This window comes from Pongo abelii, chromosome 17, assembly GCF_028885655.2.
Source record: "Pongo abelii isolate AG06213 chromosome 17, NHGRI_mPonAbe1-v2.0_pri, whole genome shotgun sequence".
NCBI lineage: Eukaryota > Metazoa > Chordata > Mammalia > Primates > Hominidae > Pongo > Pongo abelii.
The window spans coordinates 24,541,532-24,567,226 of record NC_072002.2 but is presented as its reverse complement, the minus strand read 5'-3'; the positions used below and the strand labels follow the sequence as shown (position 1 = coordinate 24,567,226).

At 45.4% G+C, this 25,695-nt stretch overlaps 1 protein-coding gene across 1 annotated transcript in view; it reads left to right on the top strand.

Moving 5' to 3' along the window:
* Positions 1–4,267: 4,267 nt before the first annotated feature.
* The window catches only part of APCDD1 (APC down-regulated 1), a 33,802-nt gene continuing 12,374 nt past the window's right edge, over positions 4,268–25,695 (top strand). Inside the window, exons 1-3 of the mRNA XM_024236025.3 lie at positions 4,268–4,673; positions 17,895–18,078; positions 20,949–21,480. Of these exons, the coding sequence (XP_024091793.1) occupies positions 4,616–4,673; positions 17,895–18,078; positions 20,949–21,480 (774 nt within the window). The 5' untranslated portion in view covers positions 4,268–4,615. The remainder of the gene's footprint in view (positions 4,674–17,894; positions 18,079–20,948; positions 21,481–25,695) is intronic.

The window sequence follows — 25,695 nt, the reverse complement described above, 5'->3', positions numbered from 1 at the left end:
ATTTACGAGTCCAACAAATGCCCATTATGGAAGGACTTGTGAAGGGGCTGGGGGAGGAGACACACACATAATACCCGATTTTCTTCCTGCCTTCAAAGGGCCAAATAATTTAGTTGCGCAGATAAAGCAGTTGCACATAGAAGGTAATCAGCACTAGAAGGAAGAGTCGTCTCTAAGTCACATGAAGATACAGACAAAAATGCTATTGGGGTCCTTGAGTGTCTCCTGTCCCTGAGGTCGTCTCATATTTTCTTCCAGTGGGAAGGGTCCCTAGTCTTCTCATCAGTCCCCCAAACAGACTCGTGACAGAGGGTAAATGAACAGTTACGCCGAATCCCCTTCATACGTACCTGTTCCTAATTTCAGGTGGTTGTACGTATGTATCTGATACTCACCAGTTGGTCAAAACATGAATGAATGTTTGCTAAGCTCACAAACATTTTATTTGTTTTCTCTGATAAACGCCAGGAGTATAAAATGGAAGGTAACATTTAATTTCTTAACCTCAGAGGTTGTGTTGCTCAGGGATATATCTAAACTGCATTTTATTTTCAAAATAGAGCTTGTTCTAGTTAGCGTGTTTAAAAAATATAACTCCAAAATATGCCCCCTTCTAAGGGCCCCTCAGGATAATTTCATTGTCTTTGCCTCTCAGGGAGCCATGTAGGATTTTCGAAATTTTATATCTACCATTTCTCAAAGTCCTGCTGTGGGCAAAAGACTGGAAATACTGGCTTAGGTGCTAAAAGGGGAATGGTGATGACTCAACCACTCCTGGCCTTTGGATGCTTCCAGTCTGTGGGAATTTAATGTAACCTCACAAGTTTGGAACGGATATCTGACAAGTTTCAAGAAAAGTCTATTCCTGGTGACATTTTGCAGGCTCTGAGGACTCAGAGGTTAGTCAAATGCTTTCGACCATACTCATAGTTGACCGTGTTCTAGAATCCATGTTTTAAATACCCTGGCCCTTCTTAGAACCAAAAGGCCTAGAATCTCAGAAATTCCAAATGACTAAATGACTTGCACGATGGCCCAACTTTATACCAATTTTCACAATGACTGCATTAGAAAACCAAACTGTGGCCCAGGTTTTAAGGGGCATTGGTCCTTGTGCCTCCCAGGACAACAATGGAATAGAGTGTTCTACTACTCTGTACTCACCCTCCTAAGGGTGAGTACAGACACCCTCCTAAGGGTGAGTACAGACACCCTCCTAAGAAAATCAAGCCAAGGCGATCACCCAAGCTCTACATCCCAGGAAATTTACTCATGATTGAGCGTTCCTAGGGAAAAGCAAAGGACTGGTTCTGACTCAAAGACAGGCGATTATAGAGGCTCATAGGGAAACTGCATTTGTGGAAAAAGACCGTTTGGTAGACATGTGACAGGCCTCGTGAGTTGGTGACTGAACAAATCACAGGCGTTCCAAGAGCACTGGTGATGTGTTGTGTGGCTGGGAACTTAGCTCCTTTGAGTTTCCTCTTCTCCATCAGTATGGCCAAGGTTATTTATGAACAGCTCTGGATATTCTAACACACTTGTTGATGCTCTTAAGGGGATCCTGTTCAGCTGTCCCTGCCAAAGACACTCCCATTATCACCAGGACCTGGGCTCCACATGTTCCTGCTTGAGGCTTGGGTTCTCATAAATGGTTTGGGGAATTCCCTGTGCTTATTTCAGGGGTCCCGATTCTGTGCTGGATTTAACAGCCACTTCATTACCTCCCTAGCAATGCCTTCTTCCCAGTTCTATTACTCTAAACATATATCCACAAATAACCTCTCTAAGACAAGTTTACATGTCTTCCTTTTTCATTATTCTTCTCCAGAAGGAGGTACATTAACAGCAGAAGTAAAAAGTAATGCAGAAAATGAACCCTATCCTCGGACAAATCTAGATCTTCTCGACTGTTGGACGTTGCGGGGACATTTTCAGGAAGTAGTAACTCTGGCAGGATGTTATGCTAAGGGTCGAGTATTTAAATCTATGACACTACATGGGGAAAATAAACTGGCAAAACAAATTTCAAACTGCTGACTTCATTCTGGCTACATTTATACCACACCAGTAAAATCAGTTGGAAAAACAAAACTTGAAGCAACTTGACTGTCAAAATGACACCAAATTACAGCTGACCTGTTGATTTTATCCTTTTTTTAATAACAAAATCAAAAAATTAAGCACATACATGACCTAACTGTTCTTCTAATATGTGATGAATAACCCAAACATTTTTCCATTACTGTCAACCAATTTGCTTATACAAAAATGCACCATCCCTAACACTCTCTTAGCCATTTGCTTGTTTCAAATATTCTTTGATGGACTAAAAGGCATCAAATGACTAAAAGACATTGAAAAACTAAACACCGCTTCATATGTGTTCTTGGTGACAAGGCTTTTGTTCTGCATAACCAACCAAGTATGCTGTTTACATCGTTTCCAACTGCCCAACATTCGTGAAGAAGTCAAGTTCTTGGTTTAAAATGAAAATTTGATTGGCCCTTGGCAAACATTCAAATCTTACAAATCATAGTCTGCTACCCAAGCCTAGCAACCAGGATGAGCGAATGATCAGGTATAAAGTCAGGCTCAGAAAGATGTGGCAGAGCAAGACTAATGCAAAATAATGTCTGCGCTCATAGGCATCGTTTTCATGATCTTCTTTTTGCCCACACAGGTATTCTTTCATCTTCAAGATTTGCAAACAGTAGCACATTAATCTTCACAACATCCTTGTGAGCTGAGCAGTTGGTACATTTTATGATCCTCTGTATTAATGATGGAAACATGATAATGATGGTGATAAAAATTAAGACACATCAAACAGCGTCAGCACTATCACATCAAAACACCCATGGATTTCTCAGGTTAAAAAAAAAAAAGAAAAGTGGAAACTGTCAAATGTATTCTCATCTATTTTACTATTATACAGTTGCTAAGATCCAACTAGTTTTGAAAGTCTAACACATAAGGAGTTGAATTATTGCATCGTTCAAAGGGGCAGAGAATTCTCTTGGGAAATCAGGCATTTATTTTAATTTTTTTTAATGAAAAACACTAACAGAGTTGCGTCAAGAAGTGTTCTCTAGACTCCACTGGGTCTCCTGGCTGCTCTTTATCCTAGTGTGGAGAAGAGGTGACATTTACCTTAGGAGAGGGAAAACTGCTGGGAGAGGGGAAGGGCTCAAGCAGGCCCTTGGCAGAGGAGGGACCTTCCAGGTAAATCAGATGGCCACTGCCTTGTACCCGCATTGGAGAACGAAGGACCCCACGGGAAACTCTTCTCCTGCCTTTGGGTCTTAAACGCCCATGTAGTCCCCCCTCCCCCACAAGACCGCGAACACAAATAAAATCAGCGTTGATTGTGGTGATTCAATTTGCTCTGGGAGAGAAGAGGACTCGGCAAAGGGGCCTAAGTGCACGTTCTTAGACTGACAGGGAGCGTTTCTCGGAGATTTCTCCCGTTTCAACAAGTCATTTGCCTCGTGGAAGGGGGAGGAAAAAGTGAACGGGCTCCTGCCTCCTACACCGTGCCCTTCGCAGGTTGGGGCCTGTGACAAGGTTCTCTCTGCTCCCCAGAGGAGCCAGGCCGGGGTAGGCGATTTGTAGTGAAGACCTGCACCGCACCCACGAGGGGGCCCAGCACTGAGGCATCCTCACCCCCAGCAACTCTCCAGGACTCTCTCTTTGGTCTCCCCTCTCTCCCACGGCTGCGCGCTGGCACACACCCCGGCTCAGCAGGCCGCTTTGCTTGGATCCCACGCGAGGCCTCCAGCCTCGCCGCCCGCACCCCCTTTGAACACCTTTCCCCAGTGGCGTGGGCGGAGGCCGGAGGGTGACCCGCGCATTCTCTTTCCTTGCGGGCGGGGTGCGGGGCCAAAGGCTCCCATCCCCTCCAAGGAGGAAGCGCGCCCGGAATGGGGGGCGGGGAGGAGTGAAAGGGGTGCGCAGAGCCAGAGGGAGGCAGAGGGGCCTGGAGGGAGGAGAGGAGGAGGGGAGGATGGAAGGGGTAGGAAGCTGGAAGAGGAGGGGTAGGCGAGAGAGGGGAAGGAGGGAAGCCGGAGGAGAGCGGGGGGAGGAGGGGCGGCCGGAGTGGGAGGAGGGGAGGCGTTGCCCGACGCGCCCTTTCAAGTCTCCGCGCTCCCCCCAGGCGGCGGCTGCCCGGGGGCGGTGGCTCGGCGTCGCCTCCCCCGACCGCCCCCTCCCGAGCCCCTCCTCCGTGCCGCGGCCAGGCTGCCCCGCCGGCGGCGCGCTGGAAATATGAAGAGACGCTGCAGCTGCGGTGGCGGTGGCAGCCACTGCAGCTCGGAGCGGCGCACGCGGCGGCCGGGGCGGGACGCGGGGCCGGGCGCGGAGAAGTCGGGGCGGGCGGCAGAGAGGCCGGGACGCGGACCGGGCCGGGGCGCCCACAGCCGCCCGACGGCGCCCAGAGAGCGCGCGCCCCGCAGCCCCGCGCCTCGCCCGCCGGGCATGGGGCGCGCCGCAGCCGCCTGAAGCCCCGGCCTGGCCCGGCCGCACCCGGCCGGAGGCGGAGGGCAGAGCGCGCGACCAGTTGCCCGGGCACCAAATCGGAGCGCGGCGTGCGGGAGGGCCCAGAGCAGGACTGGAAATGTCCTGGCCGCGCCACCTCCTGCTCAGATACCTGTTCCCGGCCCTCCTGCTTCACGGTGAGTTCCCGAGGGCCACTCGAGCGCTCCTAGCCGGAGGGGGCAGCCCGGGCGCCGCGGAGCCCGCGGAGGCGTCGGGTCTGGATCGCGGCACGGTCTAGACTGTCCCCTTGGCGGGGCGGGTCCGAGGGGAGCCCCGCGCCTGCCGTCTCAGCCCTGGGAGAGGGGGCTCTGCCCACTTTCCTAGGCTTGGGACCCCTCTCCCCCAGGGCACCCGGAGCTCTTTGCTGCGGGACTGTTCTTTTTGGAAGGGTGGAAGTTCTCCCACGCAGACACCTTTTATGTCCAGAATCCGTTGCATCCAGTCCGAGGGAAACTTTCGTCCACTCTGCTGGATTTTCCAACTGTACACTGCCATGAAATCGCCGGCTCTGCGAGCCTTTTTCCAAAATGTCAGAATGCAGCAGGCTCTTGATGTGTTCCAAGCTTTTAGGAGAGTGGAAAGAGAAACTGATCATTTGGGAAAGACACATCTGTCTGCCTTCTGAAAACTAGTGTTTGTTGTCTGCCTGCACTTTGCCTAGCGATTGAGGCGGGGTTGTGGGGTTTTCTCCCAAGTGGACTGTTGTGTTCTCTGGGTGTAATTTTAAGAAACAGGGGACTCCTGTTAGCCAAGATTTCATCATTATTACCAGTCTCCTAAGGTGCACCCCAACTTGACGTCCCATTTCCTGGGCTTCCTGTGCCACTTTTCCCCAGGGGTTCTAGCAAACTTTTAGCTAGAGAACATCAGCCCTTTCAACGAGTTCCAGAAATTGCACTGAAAACACCAAGACAGAATTTCTTTGGGGCGGACAAGGCAGGTTTTATGGCGCGTCGGGTTCATAATCCTGACAGGCCGTTGCAGATCACGTCGTGTTGATGCGGATGTCCTGAGCAAACTGTCCCTAATGGTCAGACACCTGACGTTTCAACAGCATGACTTCACGGCTCTCCTTCCTCAACACCCACCACAGCCACCCCAGACCTGTAGCGGCTCTGGCTTCAGAATGCATGGTAGCCAGGACTGAAAGTCAGGCTGAGGACCTTCCCTCCGGAGAATCAAGGAAAGGGAAGAGTTGTTAACCCACAAGCCACCCGGATACTGTTTTCTTTGTAGTCCTGCCCCAGGTGGATGGCTCGCATAGCTCCACAGGCTTTGTGAACTTGTCTGGCTGGGCCAGACCTGTCCAGTTGCCAAGGTGTACTCAGAACCCCAGTGATCCCAGAATTTTAACAGTCGGGATGGAAGGCTTGCAGTTCGAGGGCAAAAAGAGAGAAGGTATAATTATAGGGTTGGACTCCTAGGCCCATCTGCTTAGAATTACAGAGCAGTTTTAATCTTTGGCTGAAACATGAAACAAATCAGAGCCAATGAACAGATCAAACAGCAGCTGCCACACACACAAGAAAAAAGAGAGAGATGAAACAGGAAAAATTGTCCCCCTTAAAAAAATTGTTGTAGTATCTGTGAAGAAAAAAGATAGTATGGTCAAATGATTTTAAAATTTAAAAAAATTACTTAAAAACTTGGCATGAACAGCATTTTTGGGGTAAAATCATTGCCTTTTAAACTACAAAAGTGATCCTCAGAGATGCAACCTAGTGTAACTCTGAACATGTATGTTCTCCCTCTTTTGAGAGGTAGGGGTTGTAATTATACTTCCTATTTAGCAGTCCAAGCTGGGGTAGTAATGGCTGACAGGTAGCAAGAGCGCAAGTGTATCCTCAATGAGGACAGGAGCCCCAAATCTCCTGAGTTTGAGAATTTGAGTCTGGAATCTTCCATAACTCCGAGGATCTGGGGGAGGAGGGCTCCCTAGACCCCATGGTGTTGGGAGGGGGATTGGGGAGCAAGGAAATAACTGGGAAGGGCAGTCTGAGCCATAAATGGGAGCACAGTGGAGCCAGACCGTGTGCGTGCTGGTATGTGTGTGTGCATGTGTGTGTACACATATGTGCATATGTATATATGAAGATAAGATAAAAAGGGAGGTTTGCAAAGTTGAGTTGGATGACATGGATAAACCTGTAAAAAATTATCCAATTTCAGAATGAATCTGCAATGGCACAATTATTAAAACTAATGTTGCTCAAAGATCTGCTTAGATCCAGCAGAGAGTATCAGACTCTAGTACAGAAAATAAACAGAGGAAATCATTGTTCAAGTTATAAATCCTCAGGATTTAAGAAAGGTTTGCCATAATTAGCAAGGATAATGTAAAGCACCAGAAAAGAATGGGATATTCTTCCTTTCCCCTTTCCCCCTTGAGATCTACTTGATTGAAGTAGTTTTAACAGCAAATGGGTATTACTCAACCTAACCAAGGGAATGGTTTGCTGAATATGTCCTACTCAACTGATAGGTGCTTTGCAGGCATTTAAGAATTCTGTAGTAACAGATGGAGTGTGATCATATATTTAAATAGAAGTTATAAATCTGAAGGCAATTCTTGAAATCTTCTAATGAATTAATGATTTTTTTTTCCTGATAAATAGGCATTTTATTTTGCTAACCATAGGATACCATTTGTCTATTTATGGGTCAACTTAGTAGATAAAAGCATTTGTTCTATGGTGTTGAATGTTCCTGTGACAAACTTTAATAAATTTAGTTTCACACATCATTTAGAGATTGTTACACCACCAAGTCAGGTTAAGAAGTGCAAGAAGTGCACCATTATGTTTGGCATCCAGTCTTTGTTCAGTTTTGTGGCTACTTCTATTTCAATTCATTGCAACTTATAAATCACCCCTAAATCCTATCAGTGAGTAAATGAGGCTCTGGCAAGACTTGAGCCTGTTGTTTATTTAAGACTGCAAATGTGGTGCGAGGCCCAAGTTCAAAATTTGATGGCATAAAAGTATACATGTCAGTTTTACTTTCCTCCTCTTCAAATTCTGAAAACAATTGCAGTACTTAATCCACATAAAGCCTATTTAATGTCATGAAGGTATGCAGCTGGAAGATGTCCATTATCACTGTTTTCTTTGCTTAGATAAAAGCCACAAAAGTTTCAGATGTCAAATTCTAGAAATCATTCAGCTCCAAAACACAGATTAGCATGAGGTATCCAGAATAAGTGTGGCTGTAATGCCTCAGTGGAGTGCCTCATTCTCTTTGCTAATGGAAACATTTGATTTTGAGTTTTGGAGCTGATGTTGGGAGAGATGTTCTATTCTCACACCCTGTTTACTTTTGTAGCATTCGTTGACTTTTCTGAGAGGTGAAGCCTCTTTCAGCTCTCTCCTTTCATTAAAGCTTATTCTGTCAAGACTTTTAAAAACTTTGCAGATTACCAAATGAGAGTTTAACCGACATAATGTGAGGAAACGTTTATACAGGGTAAAATAGAAATCTTTGAAAAACTATTTTACTAAGGACAGTTTTTGTGACCAAGAAAACATTCTTTCCTGCACTTTTTTCCCTCCTCTTAGTCATAAAAAGAAAATGAAATCTTGAAAAGAAGCATGACTCATCTGTACCCAGCAGGGGCAAGGGTCTTAGACAGATGTTAAATATCCTCTGTTAAATAGATTGACAAGCCAATTTCATTCTTTTATACTAGCTAAGTTCATTCTTTTTCCCCTTAAATGAGAAAAGAACTAAATATAGGTGGGTGATATGTCTGTGTAATTACATACTACTATTTAGGGACAGACTGATGACAATATAATCAATCAAAGGGAGGCATAAAACATTTCAGACCAGAAATAGAAGATGATGTGTTAGTGATTGTCTACATCAGTTGAAAGATACACAGCAGGGCATGTCTTCAGTAGACTCTTCCCATGGAGTTGAAGTGATCGCAGGGAAAACCAGGAAAAAATCCACTACCATCCTCCACATATGAGTTCTTAATGGGTTGGTTTTGTGTACACAGGCCATTGCTTAGTCCTCTCCAATTTGGGAATAAAATTATTCTGGAAAGTCATGTGATAGGTATGTACATCTCAAGGTTGGAGAAAGGGTATGGTATTACCCTAAAATTATTAAGGATATTCTGTTCTGTAAGGGTTTTCCGGTTTCATTCATTCAGCTAACCATTTATTCAGTAAGTTCATCTATGAGGGCCTACTATGTGCCAAGTGCCACCACTTGCCAGGTCCACTGGCCGAAAGGGAGCATTCCCCCTTCCTTGAGGATTCTTGAAGAATATCTAGGTGAGGGAAGGGAAGACATACTGATTGTAGAGCCCTAGAGCTGAGTGGATGGCACACTGCAGTTGATTGCACTATTTTCCCTTCTGGGAATCCCACAAGTGTGCACACACACACACACACAGACACACACAGAGACCACAACTGTGCTGATGAGGGTGGATGTGGCTAGTCAGCTGCAGATCCAACATGCAAACTTTGCAACCTCTGGTTCAGCCCCAGTGTCCACCCTGAGGACTATGGCACTACAAAATGGCACAGAAAAGTAACTTGTTTTTAACTAAAGTCAAATGGAGCCAGGAATCTGAAAACTTGACCTTATTATATTTCTCATAAAGAGAGACGACTTTTAAATATGAAGATTTCAAGATGGGCAAAAGCAGCAAGCTTACTGCAAAAAAAATGGAAATTAAAACAAGAACTTGATAAGCAGAAGTACCACAATGGTGGTAAAATTCAGTACAGTCTGCAATACGTACATGCTTTTATTTCAAAAAAATAGAAACCTGTGCTGGAGTTTATCTACCAGCACCCACTTCAAAGCACACATTTACAGTAATGACTGCTTATTTAATTGGGCAGGCAATTTCATTGCTAAGTAATTACCTGCATTTAATCTAATCAGTCACATTTTATGTATCACAACAATTCTAACTTGAGAACACTTTTCTCAGTCTGATTATTAAAGTATACAGGGCACATTATATAAAGTACAGAAACTTGCAAAATGAACAGAAAAGAATCATTTTAAGCTCTCCATCATGGTTGATATTTTGACGTTATACTTAGTCTTTTTCAAGTTCAGGTTTTTTCCCTTAAGCCTCAGAGTACATGTATAGAGATTAACCTGATCAAAGATTAGTTTAGCCCCAAGTGTGCTTGAAAATTATTGTTTCCTTCCCAAATAATTTTACATTTTATTATGTGTAAAATAGATCGGAACTTTTGATTTCTCAGTCAATATAGATAGGCAGGTGAAAAACCATGGAATATATTCATCTAGATAATTCAGATTGTTAAAACTTTATTGAGGACGGGCACGGTGGCTCACGCCTGTAATCCCAGGCCAAGGGCCTCCTTTGGGAGGCCAAGGCGGGCAGATCACCTGAGGTCAGGAGTTGGAGACCAGCCTGGCCAACATGGTGAAACCCCGTCTCTACTAAAAAAAATGCAAAAAAATTAGCTGGGTGTGGTGGCGCATGCCTGTAATCCCAGCTTCTTGGGAGGGTAAGGCAGGAAAATCACTTGAACCCAGGAGGCGGAGGTTGCAGTGAGCCGAGATCACGCCACTGCACTCCAGCCTGGGTGACAGAGCAAGACTCTGTCTCAAAAAAAACAAAAAACAAAGAAGCAAAAAAAAACTTTTTTGAAAAATCAGGGACTTGGACATGGAATATACTGTCCTATTTCACTTTTTCCTGTATATGTCGCAATGATTCAAGCCTAAGAGATACCTGAGCACATAGTAGGCACTCAACCATTTGTTGAATGAATGAATGTTGACTTGCAAAAGTCCAGCAGGCACCCCACCCTTTTTCTTCTCTCACTGTCTACAAAGGCTCTGTTTGGTTTCCGGGTACACTGGCATGCTTGCTTAGTGCATCATGGGTTTAGGAATGAGATCTGCTGTGGATGGCTCTAGCAGAAGTACTGTGTGTGTTCCCTTTGGAAACTATGCCAAGGACTGCTTTCTATGTGCATGATCTGGTGAATTCAGGGGATGTGAACAGTTAACCTGACACACAGGCCTTTTATTTAGGGCATAAACCTCCGTGTAAATGGTCAACCCTGTGCTTCCTTTCATTTAGATGACTCTATTTTTAAAATGTGATATCTTTGGGAATTTTCACTCTCTGGTAGACTATTGTGATTATGATTGTAGTTACAATCATTGTGCAGTCATTTAGGATTACTGTCATGGGGTAATGTATTCCTTGGGAGTAAATCACTAGTGCACACATGCAGGTGCACACACTTACATACCACCAAGCCCTCCAGGGCTCCAGGATCTCATTTAGTGCTCTGGACATGGTTGTCTATAAAATTATGTCCTAAAGCACACAGGGCTTAATTTGTTTCTAACAGATGAACCATTCCTTCCAGAATCTACTTTATTCTCTGACATTCATTTGGAAGAAACTACTCCCTTTGCCATAATAATTTTATCAGGGCCCAGACCATTGGACCCCCAATGTTTGAGACCATTTTATGGTGGAATCATTTGGATAACCTTACTCAGAATTCCTCTGGACTGGGAACAGTCCCTGGAGAGCTTCAACTTTAGATAGTACCGTGGACTGACTTTATGCATTCTCAATCAAGAGTGCCTCTGTACCTGTATAGTAGCTAGCATTTGATCAAATGAGATGATATATACTTAAAGTGAATTGTCAAGTGTAATGCAAACTTTAGTCATTATCATCATGATCATTATGTTTACAGAGGAAAAAGAAAGGCATATATTAGATGACTTATCCAAAACCACTTTGAAGACCAAAAACTCACAGCCATTTTCTTAATATTTGTTTAATCCTTTCAGATAACTCTTTTTTGTAGATTCACTCGCAACAAAATCTTAGTGAATGGGAACTCCATTCCCTAGTCCCCTTAATTAACATCTAGAATCTTCAACTAATCAAAATGTTGACATTATTTGTGTGTGTACTCTCACATATAGTATATGGTTTCTAACTCTTGTTTTATATGTAAAATAAGAGGGAAAAAACTCCATAGTCTACACAGCGTTGTTACGTGTTCATTCCAATACCTTTTTATCCACAGCCCCATTCTACAGGCACGGTAGTGCCTGGTCATAAGGTCAAACTGCATTTGACACACAATGGCAGAAGTTTCAACAACTGAATATTGTGATTAACCAACACTTCCAATTACACAAGTAATCCAATTAAGTGGAGGGGCTTAAAAACGTAGCATTATATATAATAAGCACATTTATTATTATAAATAATAGGTGTACTCACACAGGAACGGTTATTATTAGTGCGGTCCTTGAACTTTGCATTGCTAAACACTGGGATGATTGATTTATGCAATTTAAAATGTGTTAAAGGAGGCTGTATATATATTTTACAAAAGTTCCTTTCCAGATGCAGATGTACTGCTAATTACTTGCTTCCTTCCTTCCTGTCTTCCTTCCTTCCTTTCCCCCTTGCTCCCTCCCTCCTTCCCTCCCTCCCTCCCTCCTTCCTTCCTTCCTTCCTTCCTGTGACCCTCCCTTCCTTCCTCCCTCCCTCCCACCTTCCTTCCTTCCTTCCTTCCTTCCTTTTTTAATATAACTTTTTGGTAATTCTTTCCCCCACAAGATGCAAAAGATGGTCAATGCCTGTCCAACACTACAAAAAAGATTTACCGTAGTTTGTTGGGAGCTGTTCCCTTCTTTTATCTTTCTCATTTATCCAGTCAATAAATCATACAAGATTGAACCATTGCAGTAGCCTTATCATTGATCTTCCTGCTTCCAATCTGTCCCCCATGTCCCTCCAAAAAACCAGAAAAGCAATTTTTCCAAAATAAAATTCTTACCACACCAGGACATTGCAGAAAATCTTTTGGTGGCCCCCCCCTTCACCTTTCCAGTGAAGTCCCCACTCTGCGTAACAGATGTGTGGTGCTGTCTACTGTGGCCCTGCCTCCCTCTGCCCTTTGTCCTAGGTCGCCCCGTGCCCCCTTCTCTTAGAGCCTCCTATGCGAATCTCTCACTCCTGCCCCCCATGCTTGAGTGTGCTCAAGCACACTCCACCTAGACCACTTCTGTTCCATATTCAAGACAGAGATGCCTCTCCATGAACCCTCAAGGAAGAATTCAGACCCTGCCCCCTCTGTGTAGAGTCCTCTACAACCCTACAGTTTCTTGCCCAACTGAGACTCCCTGGGGCGAAATGTTTGTAGGTGCTATGTCCAGAACAGTGCCTGGCCCTTCAGAGCCTTGCTGTTTGGATGAATGAATGATTCACTAGTTCTAGTCCCAAATTTGGAATTGACTTACTTCAGGCGATGCAATAAACACAGGAGCTCCTTAGTTGACCAGAAATCTAAGACGAGTGTCCTTGGAGGGCACACCATGACTGATTCTTGAGAAGGAAGCTTTGGGGTTTACCGGTCTAACTTTGATGCTTGGCCTCTGCTGCAGCTGAAATTGGTGCTTCAAATGACTTTTTAATTCCCAGCCATTTAACAGAAGTAGTACTCACAGGAAAGTCATCCACATTTGCCACATCAGATGAGCCAAGTAAATACTGGATACCACTTGCAGTGGTGAACTGAAGCCCTAAGAGTCAGTTTCTCCTGCCTTACTGCAGCTTCTTTCACTTGACCCATTTAATTTTGCTCCTTAGGAGTAAAATTAATTTTGCTCCTTAGGAGTAATGAAGATGTTGGGTACTTTGAAGGGAAAAGATAAAAATGGAATAAATACCAACCCCATTTTTCCATCTTAGAAATAGAATATCACCCTAGAGTGTGAGCCTGAAGTCACTGTGTCCTTGGGGAGCTGTGCCAGCCTTGGGGTTCTCCATCTGGCCGCTCACATGGGTGTCCTGGCTGCACTGCCAGCCTCGCTGGGTTCCTGAGCTGTGGTCATTGTCAAATGTGAGCAATAGCAAAATGGATATTGATCTTTAGGAACCCTGGGCTATTTAATATCTTTTTCTTCCTGCTTTCCAGTGATTTGCGTATTGGAGGTTCTTAGATTTTATTTCTTCCATCACTGGTTAAAAACGTAACTATAGGCCTCCTTTCCCGTGTGACTCTAGTCTTATGAATGATCCATACAAATGCTAACCACCACTCCCTCTCTCTCCACCTTTGAACTCCCTAACTTCCTTCCCAGAACCTCCTTCATCATTTTGACCCTTGTTCTTTGACATCCAGGCCAGTGAGACCTTAAAAGTTTCAAAGTTAAAACACACACACACACACACACACACACACACACACACACACACAAAACATCTTTGTTAGTCTTTATGCTTCTGGCTCCTAAAGTATAGCAAATAAAGGTTAATAGGTATGTTTTATTTGTTTATTTTAGAGACAGGGTCTCACTCTGTCACCCAGGCTGGAGTGCAGTGGCGCGATCATAGCTCACTGCAGCCTTGAACTTCTGGGCTCATGTGATCCTCCCGCCTCAGCCTCCTGACTTGCAGCTGGGACTACAAGCATGTGCCACTATGCCTGGCTATTTTTATTTTCTTGTAGAGATGGGTCTTGTTATGTTGCCCATGCTGGTCTCAAACTCCTAGCATCAAGTCATCCTTCCACCTCAGCCTCCCAGAGTGTTGGGATTACAGGCATGAGCCACTGTGCCCAGCCTCCTTGATAGGTATTTGTTAAACTGAGTAGAACTTAGCAGCAACTGCAGAGCTTGGCACTTTGGGCCTCACTCTCTTCTACATTGAGGGTCATTGTTTAACTTTGCCTGGAGGCCCTATGTCCTTACACTTTGTCCTCCTCAGAGCTCAGAGTGAGCCTGGCCCCTCTGTGTGACTTTACCATGATTTTAACTGTTCTGTTAGTTAGAGGGGACTTTTGAGGGTGGTCTAAGAGCCTTATCATTATTTGAAATAATACCAACCAACATGGAATGAAAGGGAGGTTGCTAAACTGAAACCAACCTTAAGAAGTGGGTGATGTTTTTATCCCTTCATCTCTGATGAGTAGACAGAGGCTTGGAGAGTTAAGTGATTTGTTTAAGGTCACTGCGCTAATACTGTGTTTTATTGACTGCAAGATACCCATCTTTTTCGTACTTTAAGATCTCTGCAGGTGGTGTGCATCTCACAGTCAGTGGGGGCCCCAGTCTCCGTTGGCCTCCAGGCAGTAGCCGTGAGGGGTGACATTCCCTTTGCCTGTGTGAACCAAAACACAGATGGTCATGCTGTCCCCACATCACTTCCTTTATGTCCATCCTTGGGACTCATCTGGAGATTCATTGCAAATAGGCTGGTTTTGAACATCAAGAGAGTACACATCTGAGTCAGCATGCTTGGGTTTTTTCCTCCCTCACTCATAAATTACACTCTCAGCACTGAAAAGAAAAATCACAGTGAAAATCAGACAGATCTTCTAATAGAGCAGTGGAGTGTTAATGTGACATTAGTGAAGCAAATATTTATTGCTGGAAGAATAACTGCAACTCCATATTTTCTCACACAGCATCAATCAACTACTTGGAAAGGAGAATGCCCAAAAAATATATAAGGCATTGTTTTTGTTTTGTTACTGAAGTACGTACAGAGCAAACAGATTATCTGTCACACGTGCAGCAGTGCCACCAAATGCAACAGAAATTGCCAAATGTCTTTGACTAGATACAGAAATGTCAGTGCCATCGGAGGCTGCTGCAAGTGATGCACGGGTATCTCATGACTGTTGTTAAGGCATCATGTCATTGTTTAAATGTGCGTGTTTTGTCACTGATAATAAAATAATGATACGTCTTAACACTCCTTGATGTCTTGGATCAATGCAATCCTTCAAGTGGCAGATCTAGTTTCAAACTCGAGCAGCTGAGCTATAGAGATTTTAATCCACATCCACTACACTCCTGGCTTTTATTATCTTCATGGGAAAACACTTGCAGGGTGTAGAGGTTTACAAATCAAGTTTTAGAAGACAGCTTGGTTGATAGTGAGAGATGGCTTCTTTACTGAATGCTTAGTAGCATATTTAAAGCAGAATCTTCCCCAACTCCCAATACCTTATAACTTTAGCTAAAATCTATTTTAAGTTAGTCACATCAAAATCGATCATACTGTTGACCCACCAGACAGCAAGTTATACTCAGTTTCATTCCTTGACTGCCTAGCAGGGACACTGAGGAAATGTTGACAGTTATCAAGATAACTACAACTGTTGAGGCTGGCAGAGGTCCAGTAAGCAGTCCCCTCTCCCCTACTCTGGTTCAGAGCTAAGGAAGCGTTCAACAGGAGGGCGAGGCACTTGGGGATTAAAACGTTAGCGCAGTGATAAATACTTAATCAAAAGACACAGTGTAGATGGGTGCCCATGATAGGAGTGCTCATAGTTCCCCCCGAATGTTTCAGACTTCCCATCTGGCCCAGTGCCACAGCTGAACAACTAAAGGGGCATGGTCCTCATCCCCTGGGGGAGCTGATCAAAATGCATGTGCTTTGTAAATAGGCTGGTTTTGAAAAGAGAAAAATGACTGAATCAAGCACGCTTGCTTCCACTTCCATAACTCATGTGGCTTCACCAGGGGAGGGCAGAATGAGGGATGGGGAGGGAATGCCCAGGAGTACCACTCTAGTGGAGACGACTTCCCTTGATGGAACTCGAGGCCTCAGGAAAGGAAGCCCTGGCTTAATAAGCATGACCATGAATAATAACAACACTAGGCAGAGTTCTCATGTTTAGAGTTTGCCCCATTCTAGCTCAGGCCAGAATCAGGGGACTTGGCTAAACAGGGCTGAGTGAGGTTGCCTTTAATTTGAACATGGCACTGTCCTCTTTTGTCTAGAATCTCTTTTCACAATTTTCATTTAGTTGAGTAATACCCTTAGGTATATTTGTCTCACTGACATTCATTGCATGTAAAATCTGTAAGAACGATCAGAAGCTGTCTTTCCATCTCAAAGTCAGAATTCTACTTAGAGGGAAAATCTGGGAGTTCAGATATGGAAAATTCTGTCTTCTCAACACCAAGACTTTCCATCAAAAACTAGTTCAGTCTTTTGAATGTTTTGTCCACATGATGGTAAATATCTGAATATTTAACAGATATCTGAAGTTATCATCCTGCAGGTCTCAGTTTATCCAGGCAGATTTTCATCATGTTGCTCTAAGTGACTATATTCTGAATCTAACTTCTCATTTTCAAATCATCTCTCAGAAACCGTGCCTTCTCTATGAACCTAGTTATGTGTTGATTAAAAAATATAATTGCTTCCTCACCAGTAGCATTCTAACAGGTACATTTTACTTATTTTGTATTTTAAAAAAAGTTTGTACAGTTGTCTAACTAGTGTCTTTTCTGCTAACACAGGGCTAAATACGTAGTAGGTCCGCCATAAATGCCTGTTGATTTGTTAATCACTTCAGGAGTGAATATCAGAGGAGACTGTGGCTTTCAGATAATAATTCCACCAGTTTTAATTGCTTTATTCTGAACATTAGGCTAGTGGTAATTTTGCATGGATAGATTGTGGCCAACCTGCATGACTCGTTCTGAAGATAAGTTTACTGCTAGTATGTCTTCACCCCTGGGAAATTAACATATGTAATCTTCTTGCCATTATTCTTAATTTAAAGCCCTGTATTGCATGTTTAGCTTGTTTCTGGCCTTGTGAGGGTGAGGGGCTGGACTTGGAAGATAACTGGGGGGGAAATGTCACACCACATCCCTATTGTAGGAGGGTGCAAGGCTCACACCACGTGGTGAGCAGCCCTGTAGAGGGCATCCACTTGAAGACAGAGAACCAGAAGATGCATGGCTTGGTGTAAGCAGATAGAGCCAAGCCAGCAAGCACATCCCAGCTGGGAATCTTCCTAGTCCCCTGGGCCTTCTCCTTCCATCACTGCCCAGGCTGCAGTTTCATTGAGGCTGGTCTCCTTGCTCTTTCCTTTCCTCACCTAAATCTGTCGTTGTGTAAATTCACCCTTATTGATGACACCTCTTTCACCTCTCCCCACCTCCTCCACTTTGGTGACTCCAGAACATGTTCATTTCTCTCTCCTACAGTGCCAATCACATTCCCTTGGCCGCCCTGCACAAACACTCCTTAGATGCACAACCTTCATTGTTGCTTCATAGATGCATGGATTTGATCTCTGGCTTTGCCGGGAACTAGCTAAGTGACCTCAAGCAAGTTATGTTGGTGATCTCCAAGGACCTCAGTTTTCTCACCAGGGAATTGATCTACAATGACATTTGCCACTTTGGAATGTGCATCCTACACGAGAGCGTGCACTGTGATGACACCTTGTAGAATAAACAATCATTTCCCACCTTCAGCCACTGTCTGCTGCAGAGGTGATTGTTTGGCCTGATTCATGTCTGCTGCTACTTCTTCTTTTGGCTAACTTTCCACTTTTATTTTTCAGGGCTGGGAGAGGGTTCTGCCCTCCTTCATCCAGACAGCAGGTCTCATCCTAGGTCCTTAGAGAAAAGTGCCTGGAGGGCTTTTAAGGAGTCACAGTGCCATCACATGCTCAAACATCTCCACAATGGTGCAAGGATCACAGTGCAGATGCCACCTACAATTGAGGGCCACTGGGTCTCTACAGGGTAAGAGGACAGGTGGGGTCTGGGAGAGGCCAGAGAACACACCACTATGGAAAACCCTTCTTATGGGTTCTCAGATGCAGAGACTTTATATCGTTTACAATGATTTAGGTGTTGTCTAAGTTCTAATGAAGAACCAAACCACTCTGAAATTATGGTTGGTTAAGAAAAAGAGCTAAGTACTGTAGAAATCTTATGCTAAAGCAGAGATTATATTGTACTCCCGTTAACCACACAGTGTGAGTGAATAGATCCTTGTTTACTGAACTCTATGGGACCACTTGTGTATAAAAAGAAACCATTAGCAAGTGAAATTAAGAGTCTGTGTTTCACCAACCCTGAAACATGACTTGCAAGCTTCGGATGGTCTAAATATTCTAGCCATATTCTGGTAATTTAATATATGGCTTCAGGGTTCTAAGAGTAAGTTAAAAGCTACCTCTACTAGCCAGGGTGCAGTTCTTGGATTGTTTTCCATGCTATGAAGCTGAGATTTATCCCAGTTTGAGCTCTGGCTTATCTTCCATTAGAGCTTTTAAAAATAGCCTACAGGCAGATCTGTGATTTTTTTTTCTACCCATTAAATTGCTGAGAATTAACAAGACTAACTCTGGGATCTGATCACTTCTCCCTGTGCGCTGTTCCCGGGATATGGATAGCACCCTCCAAGTTCCTTGGGGAGGGATCAGATGAATATGGAGAAGAGAAAAAAAGAAATTGTATAAGATGATGAAGACCCAGAATTTTATTTCAAAAAATGAGGTCTCTCAAAATAACCACGATAAACAATTTGTATAAACAACCTTCATGTTACATACTTTTAAAATATTTATCATTTTATTCAACAAATATTTATTGAGTGCCTACCATATGCCAAACACTATTTTAAGTTTTGTTTATATAGCAGTGAACAAAACAGACCTGGTCCCTGTCTTCAAGGGTTTTATAAGTAAATACACAAGAAGTACTATGAAAGTGGAGGGGTGGGGGCAGCAACAGGTGCTAAAAGAGAATACCAGGGGGCCCCGTTTTAAGATCAGGGCGGAGTTCAGAAAGCCTACCAAGGAAGGGGACCCTTGAGCTGAGACATTGTTGGCTGTGCAAAGACTGTGGGAAGAGCTTTGTATTTAAAGAACCAGAAGCCAGGCTAGATGCAGAGTGAGCAAGAGGCTGGCTAGATTGGAGGACCGGCTGGCTGAGAGCCCTGTGGCTGGGATGCAGTAAACCAGGGCAGACAGCCTCAGATGAGGCTGCTGGGGAGGGTAGGCCAGCTCTAAGGCATCTTGCAGACCAGATCTTCTAACTTAAGAGAACTGAAAAATCATTGAAGAGCTTTCAGCAGGGGCCATGCTTAAAACATGATTCAGCTTTTTGAAAGAGCATTCTGGCTGCTGTTTGGCAAATGGACGGGAGAAAAAGTGATTTGGGGGTGACCAGTTAAAAGACCTTTGCAACCGTTCTGGTTAGAGAGCACAGAGGCTTAGGTAAGAGGAGCTGCAGGAACAATTGAGAAGTGAGTGGGCCTGAGATCCACTGTACGTGGCAGGCAGAATCAACAGACTGTTGATGCTTAGATTAAAAAATTAAACAAAAGGGATCTTCTTTTCTAAACCTCATCTAACATGAATCACTATTTACACTAAACTTCTCTTTCCTTGTGGGAGAAATCTGGGGTGTTTGCTCTCTGTTTTTTCTAAGATTACAGATACCCCAGGTACTGTTGAGTGCTTTATGTCCATAGGATGTTACTCGACATCAGTTGTCAAACATTACATAGCAACGGTACCCCCGTCTAAATAATGCTTATCTTTCAGCAATCCATCAATGAACAAATTAAAATGTTAGCAATTTTGAAAACCACTTGTGTTTGGCATTTTAGCCTGACTGCTTGATTTAGCAACGCTTCGTCAGTTCAAACCAGAATCTGTGTTAGTATCATAGATGAGAGCAGACTGGGAAGGCCAGAATTGATGAGCTGAAAGTCATGGCGTAACTGAGACTAGGAGCTAACAAAAGGCTAAGGCCAGGTTATTTGGCCAGGGCTTTGAGTACCTCCCCGTACCCCCATTGCAGCCTCAGCTAGTATATACGAATGGCTGACAGAACCGTTTGTGAGATCCCTCAATTCCATCCTGCTGCTGTTACGCTCTGTAGATTCTTAGTGCTTCTGGCTCAGGAACCTAGCATTCATCTAAGGCCACACTGGCAACCATCATAAATAAAAGGAACCCTTATTTCTGTTGTGCCAGCTTTGCTTTTAGTTAATTGCCCCTTTACTTTTCTACTAGAGAGAAAATTAATTTTGAATGGACAAGAAGATGCTAGGTGTCTAGATTCTGTCTCAGGATGACAGATATTTTGCACCTGCCTACTGTAGACAAGGTCCATAAAATAAAAGTGTTCAGGAAGTCGAACATTTTTGCACTAGCGTAAGGGAACTTCTTTTATAGGCCAGCACAGCACTCATCCTCCTTATCCAGAAAGAAATGCCTGCATAGGGCAGCAGGTGTTTGCCCTCCTGGCCTGCTCGTGAAGCGAGTGGAAGGCTGGCTGAGGCAGAGTGATTAGGAGTACAGCATCAGAGCCAGGCTGCCTGGATTCATGGACTGGCTCTGATACTTGCTGGTCGTGTGCTCTTGGGCATGTTCCCTAACCTCAGTTTCCCCACCTGTAAAACCTGGGTGATGATAATACCTAACTCCTAGGTTTTTGTGAGGAGTCAATGAGTTGGTATCTATAAAGGGCTGACAACAGTGTCTGGCCCATCGTCAGCACTTTATTATTATTTCTGTATAATTTCTTAATACTATAATGAATCTCTTTCCCATACCTTCAGGCTTATGAAGGTCTCTTCTTCCCCTTTTCTTTCCCAGCTGTGAAGTAAGGTCAGGTCCAGAGTTCATCACAAGGTCCTACAGATTCTACCACAATAACACCTTCAAGGCCTACCAGTTTTATTATGGCAGCAACCGGTGCACAAATCCCACTTATACTCTCATCATCCGGGGCAAGATCCGCCTCCGCCAGGCCTCCTGGATCATCCGAGGGGGCACGGAAGCCGACTACCAGCTGCACAACGTCCAGGTGATCTGCCACACAGAGGCGGTGGCCGAGAAGCTCGGCCAGCAGGTGAACCGCACATGCCCGGGCTTCCTCGCAGACGGGGGTCCCTGGGTGCAGGACGTGGCCTATGACCTCTGGCGAGAGGAGAATGGCTGTGAGTGCACCAAGGCCGTGAACTTTGCCATGCATGAGCTTCAGCTCATCCGGGTGGAGAAGCAGTACCTTCACCACAACCTCGACCACCTGGTCGAGGAGCTCTTCCTTGGTGACATTCACACTGATGCCACCCAGAGGATGTTCTACCGGCCGTCCAGTTACCAGCCCCCTCTGCAGAATGCCAAGGTACCTCAGAGCTCTGTGTTCTCCTCTTTATTGAGTAAAGTGGGTGATCCTTCTTAAAGGCTTGCCATGGGGGCTCTAGGGCACCCTTGAAAGGGGGAATTCTGCATCATGGCAGGGCAGGCCAAGGTGGGGCTGCTGCAAGGTGGGAGGAGATGGGGAAGGCTGGGGCTGGGGGGGCTGTAGCCAGTCAGGAGACCAGGGTCGGCCACCAACTTGCTCTGTGACTTGGAACCTTGGTTATCCTACTGAAGTGGGTGGTGGCATGGGATGATGGTTCTAGAAAATTCCTAAGGCTCCTTTCAGCTCTCCCATCCCAGGAACCTCTTCAGTGATTCCAAGAGGACAGTGTGAAGGCGATGTCATAACCACACCTGGAAAAGATACTAAACAATAGCAGCTACCCGGGCCCTGGAGGAGGTGGGGAGGGACAGAAAGGGGAGGTGACAGTGGGATTTGTGTGGGGTGTTAGACTCCACGGAGACTGTCCACCAGAGTCACCCTGGTGAGTCCCGACACTCTTAGGCAGAACAGCCTGCTGAGGTCCCAGGGGTTATGGCTCCTACCCAGGCCACGCAGCTGAGTTTTCCTGCTGGACCATGAGTCCAAAGGTCCTTCTTCCATACCCCACGTTCTTTTCATTTCACTAAGGAAAATATAAAGTCACCATAATCAGAAGAGGGGACTAAGGAGGGCAGGAAACAATTAAACCTTATAATGTCTTTTCCTTGAATGATATCCTAGTAATTATATTTGGAATTCACAAGGCATTTCCTTCCCGCAATCTTAGAGTACATGCGCATGTGTAACTCGATCGCCTCCACCATCTCCCCGCAGAGCCTGTGAAGTCCCAGGCAGGAGGGGAGTGGGCTTCTGCCCAGTGCGCAGTGTGAACGTGCAGACCCGGGCCTGCTGCAGGTGGGCGGTGGGCAGGTCTCTGTGGAGTATCTCCCCAGCCATCCCCATTGACTTCGTGGAACCCTCTCAAGCACAGTGGCTCTGTAACTGTGGAGCCCTGCTTAACTTTTGTTTGGTGATTTCTTCATTTTTTAAAAATCTTTTTTCTTATTAGTCCTCCAAGACTACTCATAACCAATAGAGGTATCACAGGGCACTTCCTCTGCCAAAGACTGCTCCGTGTTATCTTTTTTAAATCTATGTTATTGTGAGCTTGTGCAATGCAAGTGGCTCTTATTATAAGTATGAAATAGCTGCTGAGAAAGCCCACTTGGTAGAGGCTGCTTCCTCTGGATGAATCTTTTCATGGCTGTGTCCCCGCATGTGAGATGAAGCCCTGTGCTCAGCCCATGTGCCCAGGCCCAGCATTCCTGCTGGCTCAGGATGCCCTTGGGGGTTTGTTCCAACACAGATCAGGAGCCGGGCTCATTTCATTCTGCCTTGTAAGTTTCAAATGCACTGAAGAGGCCAACATGAGTTAGGGCAGAGAGGGAGGGCAGCCTCTGATGCTGCTGTCAGGGGGTCTCAGAGGTTTTCCTAGAATGGGACACAGGGAAAGGAGACCAAAACTCTGCCCTTCAACATGTTGATTCCCCAGGGCAGGTATCAGAAGGAGAATCGGCTCATAGGGTGATACCTGGACTGAGGTGTGCTTTCTGGGTCAGGCTTGAGTGGGTGTCTTGGGAAAATGGGTAGGAATAACGGGCTTCGAATTATACTTTGGGACCTTTCTGGTTGGCAGCACTGCCCAAAGGCGGCACTGGACACCATAGCTGCATAGCATTTCTCTTGTTTTATACTGGCCAGGTCCACTTGGTTGGAGATAGTAGCAGAAGGGGCTTCATACCTACCTTTGGCTCACTCTGAGTATAGTCTAGCCACGTTTCTGGGATTTTTTTTTTTTTTTTTTTTTTGACGGAGTTTTGCTCTTGTCGCCCAGGCTGGAGTGCAGTGGCACCATCTTGGCTCACTGCAAGCTCCGCCTCCTGGGTTCAAGCGATTCTCCTGCCTCAGCCTCCAAGTAGCTGGAACTACAGGCGCCCACCACCATGCCCGGCTAATTTTTGTATTTTTAGTGGAGACAGGGTTTCACCATGTTGGCCAGGATGGTCTCCAACTCCTGACCTCAAGTGATCTGCCTTCCTTGGCCTCCCAAAGTGCTGGGATTACAGACATAAGCCACCGTCCCCCCGGCCTCCATCTTTCAAATGATCTCAGGTAACGGGAGGAAAGTGTGAATGTCATGAATAAAAATGGCCCACAGATAATCCAGAAACCTGGGGTTAGCCAGGAGCATCCCCACAACCCGCCATTCCCTCGGGGCCTTTGTGAAGGTCTGCTGAATAGGAAGAGCCTGCCCACCCTCTAGCAGAGACACCAAGGAGCTTCAAAACACCAAAAAGCACGGGAGCCTTGAGTGCGAGGTCTGAGTGAGGAGGCAGGTGCGGCCAGGGAACTTGCTGGGCCGGCGTGGGCCGGGCTGTGGGCTCCGAACCTGACCTTGGACTAGTCCTTTGCACCCACTCAAGTTCTGGTTCCTTTTCCTCACCTTCGTGCGCCTGCATGGGCTCTGATCTCTTTTGCTCTTTTTAGTACTGGGGGAAAAATTAACCATCACCACGTTTATTTTCTTACCTGCCTCTCTACCCCGTTGCACTCCTGGGTATGGCTCCACAGATGGAGTCTGAAAGCCCAGTCAGCATTGTTAAGGCTGGCGCCCAGGGGTACTCCAGGAGCAGACACTTCATTCCCGTCAGTGTCCCTCAGCAGACCTGTCTGTGGCTCCTGGAGGGAAAATGCCCTGCAAGTGAAAATGATTAAATATTGGCATGGCAATTAAAGACAGCAATTGTAAAGCTGACCTTTTTAGAATTTAACACCTTTTGGACAAATTGGCAAGTATGTGGACTTCAGAAACAGTAACCAATCCTGGAAGCCAGTTCTGCTGTCATCAGCCGTGTGGCATTGGTAGTTATCTGACCTACTGGAGACTTCGTTTTCCTTTTCTGTAAAATGGCAAAAATATAAGAATCAATAGGGTTGATGTGCAGAATCCTGTGGGCATCAGGATAGGGCCTGAATGCAAAGCTCCATCTCTCTTAACCTAGAGTAAGTCGCCCTTCTGGGCCAATGGCTCAGAGAGGAATGAAAATGACAATGTCGACTGACCAGGGAACATCAAAGTGTTTCATGATGCCTAGCCATAAAACACTTCCTCCCATTTTCTCCTCCCTGCTCTGCTAAGGCAGTTGTGGGAACATTTACCCAGATTCTTAAGAAGTAGACTCTTTAAATCCCAGGCCTGATTCCTTGATGACAGAAAATTAAGGTGGAAAGAGCTTTAGGACCTTAGATACTACACGAGACATATTGTTAAGTAGGAAAAAAGGAAGTTACAAAATAGCATGAATAATATGATACCATGTGCATAAAACTAATAATGAAAGGAGAAGAAGAGGGACTCTTTGCAAAGGAATCAGATATTTATGGAGGAAGTTAATGACTGCCTCAGAGGAAGTGACAGAGCTGTCTATCTGGGATGGTCGGACAGAGACTTCACTTTTGGTACCTGTTGCATTTTGTGCTGTGATCTTCTATTACCTAAGCACAGTCATCACAGAAAATTTAGATTAAAAAAAAAAAAAAAGCCAGCAAACACTCCCAGACCCAGAGGAATGCTGTGGCCACAGATGCAGGTGGCAGCCCAGCTGGGAGGAGGACCCAGGCTTCCTGAGCCAGCCCGGCTGCCTCGCAAGATGGCTGGCGGGGGGGGTCAGTGGAAGGCCGAGTGGCTCTGGGAGCTGAAAGGGTCCATTATTCTCTTGTCTCTCTCCTTGTACCTCTTGGCCTGCAGTGTGCAGCGGAGTCTTCAGGAAGTTTTCAGATCCTTCCCCAGGACAGCTCTGAGAAGGAACAAAATGGACTCAGCCATTGGTGTCTTTCCAGACCCAGGCACCAGAAAGACTGGGCACTGTGTGCCCACGCGGGCCCAGCCACAGCAGGTTGTCCGAGCTGTCTGTGGCCGCCAGCGGAGACAGGAAGAAAGGCTGGGAGAAGGTCTTCAAAGACCGTACACGCCTGCCCAGGAGAGGCTGGAACCTCCTCCTTTGAACTCTTCTCCTTCCCTAATTGCTGGTCCATAGAGACCAAGCTGAAAATTAGTTTAAATGCTAAATTGAGTTTCAAACCACGAGCCTCAGCCCCTCTAGAAACAGGACACCGTGTAAAAATAGAAACTTTAAGTCAACTTGTTTTTCTAAG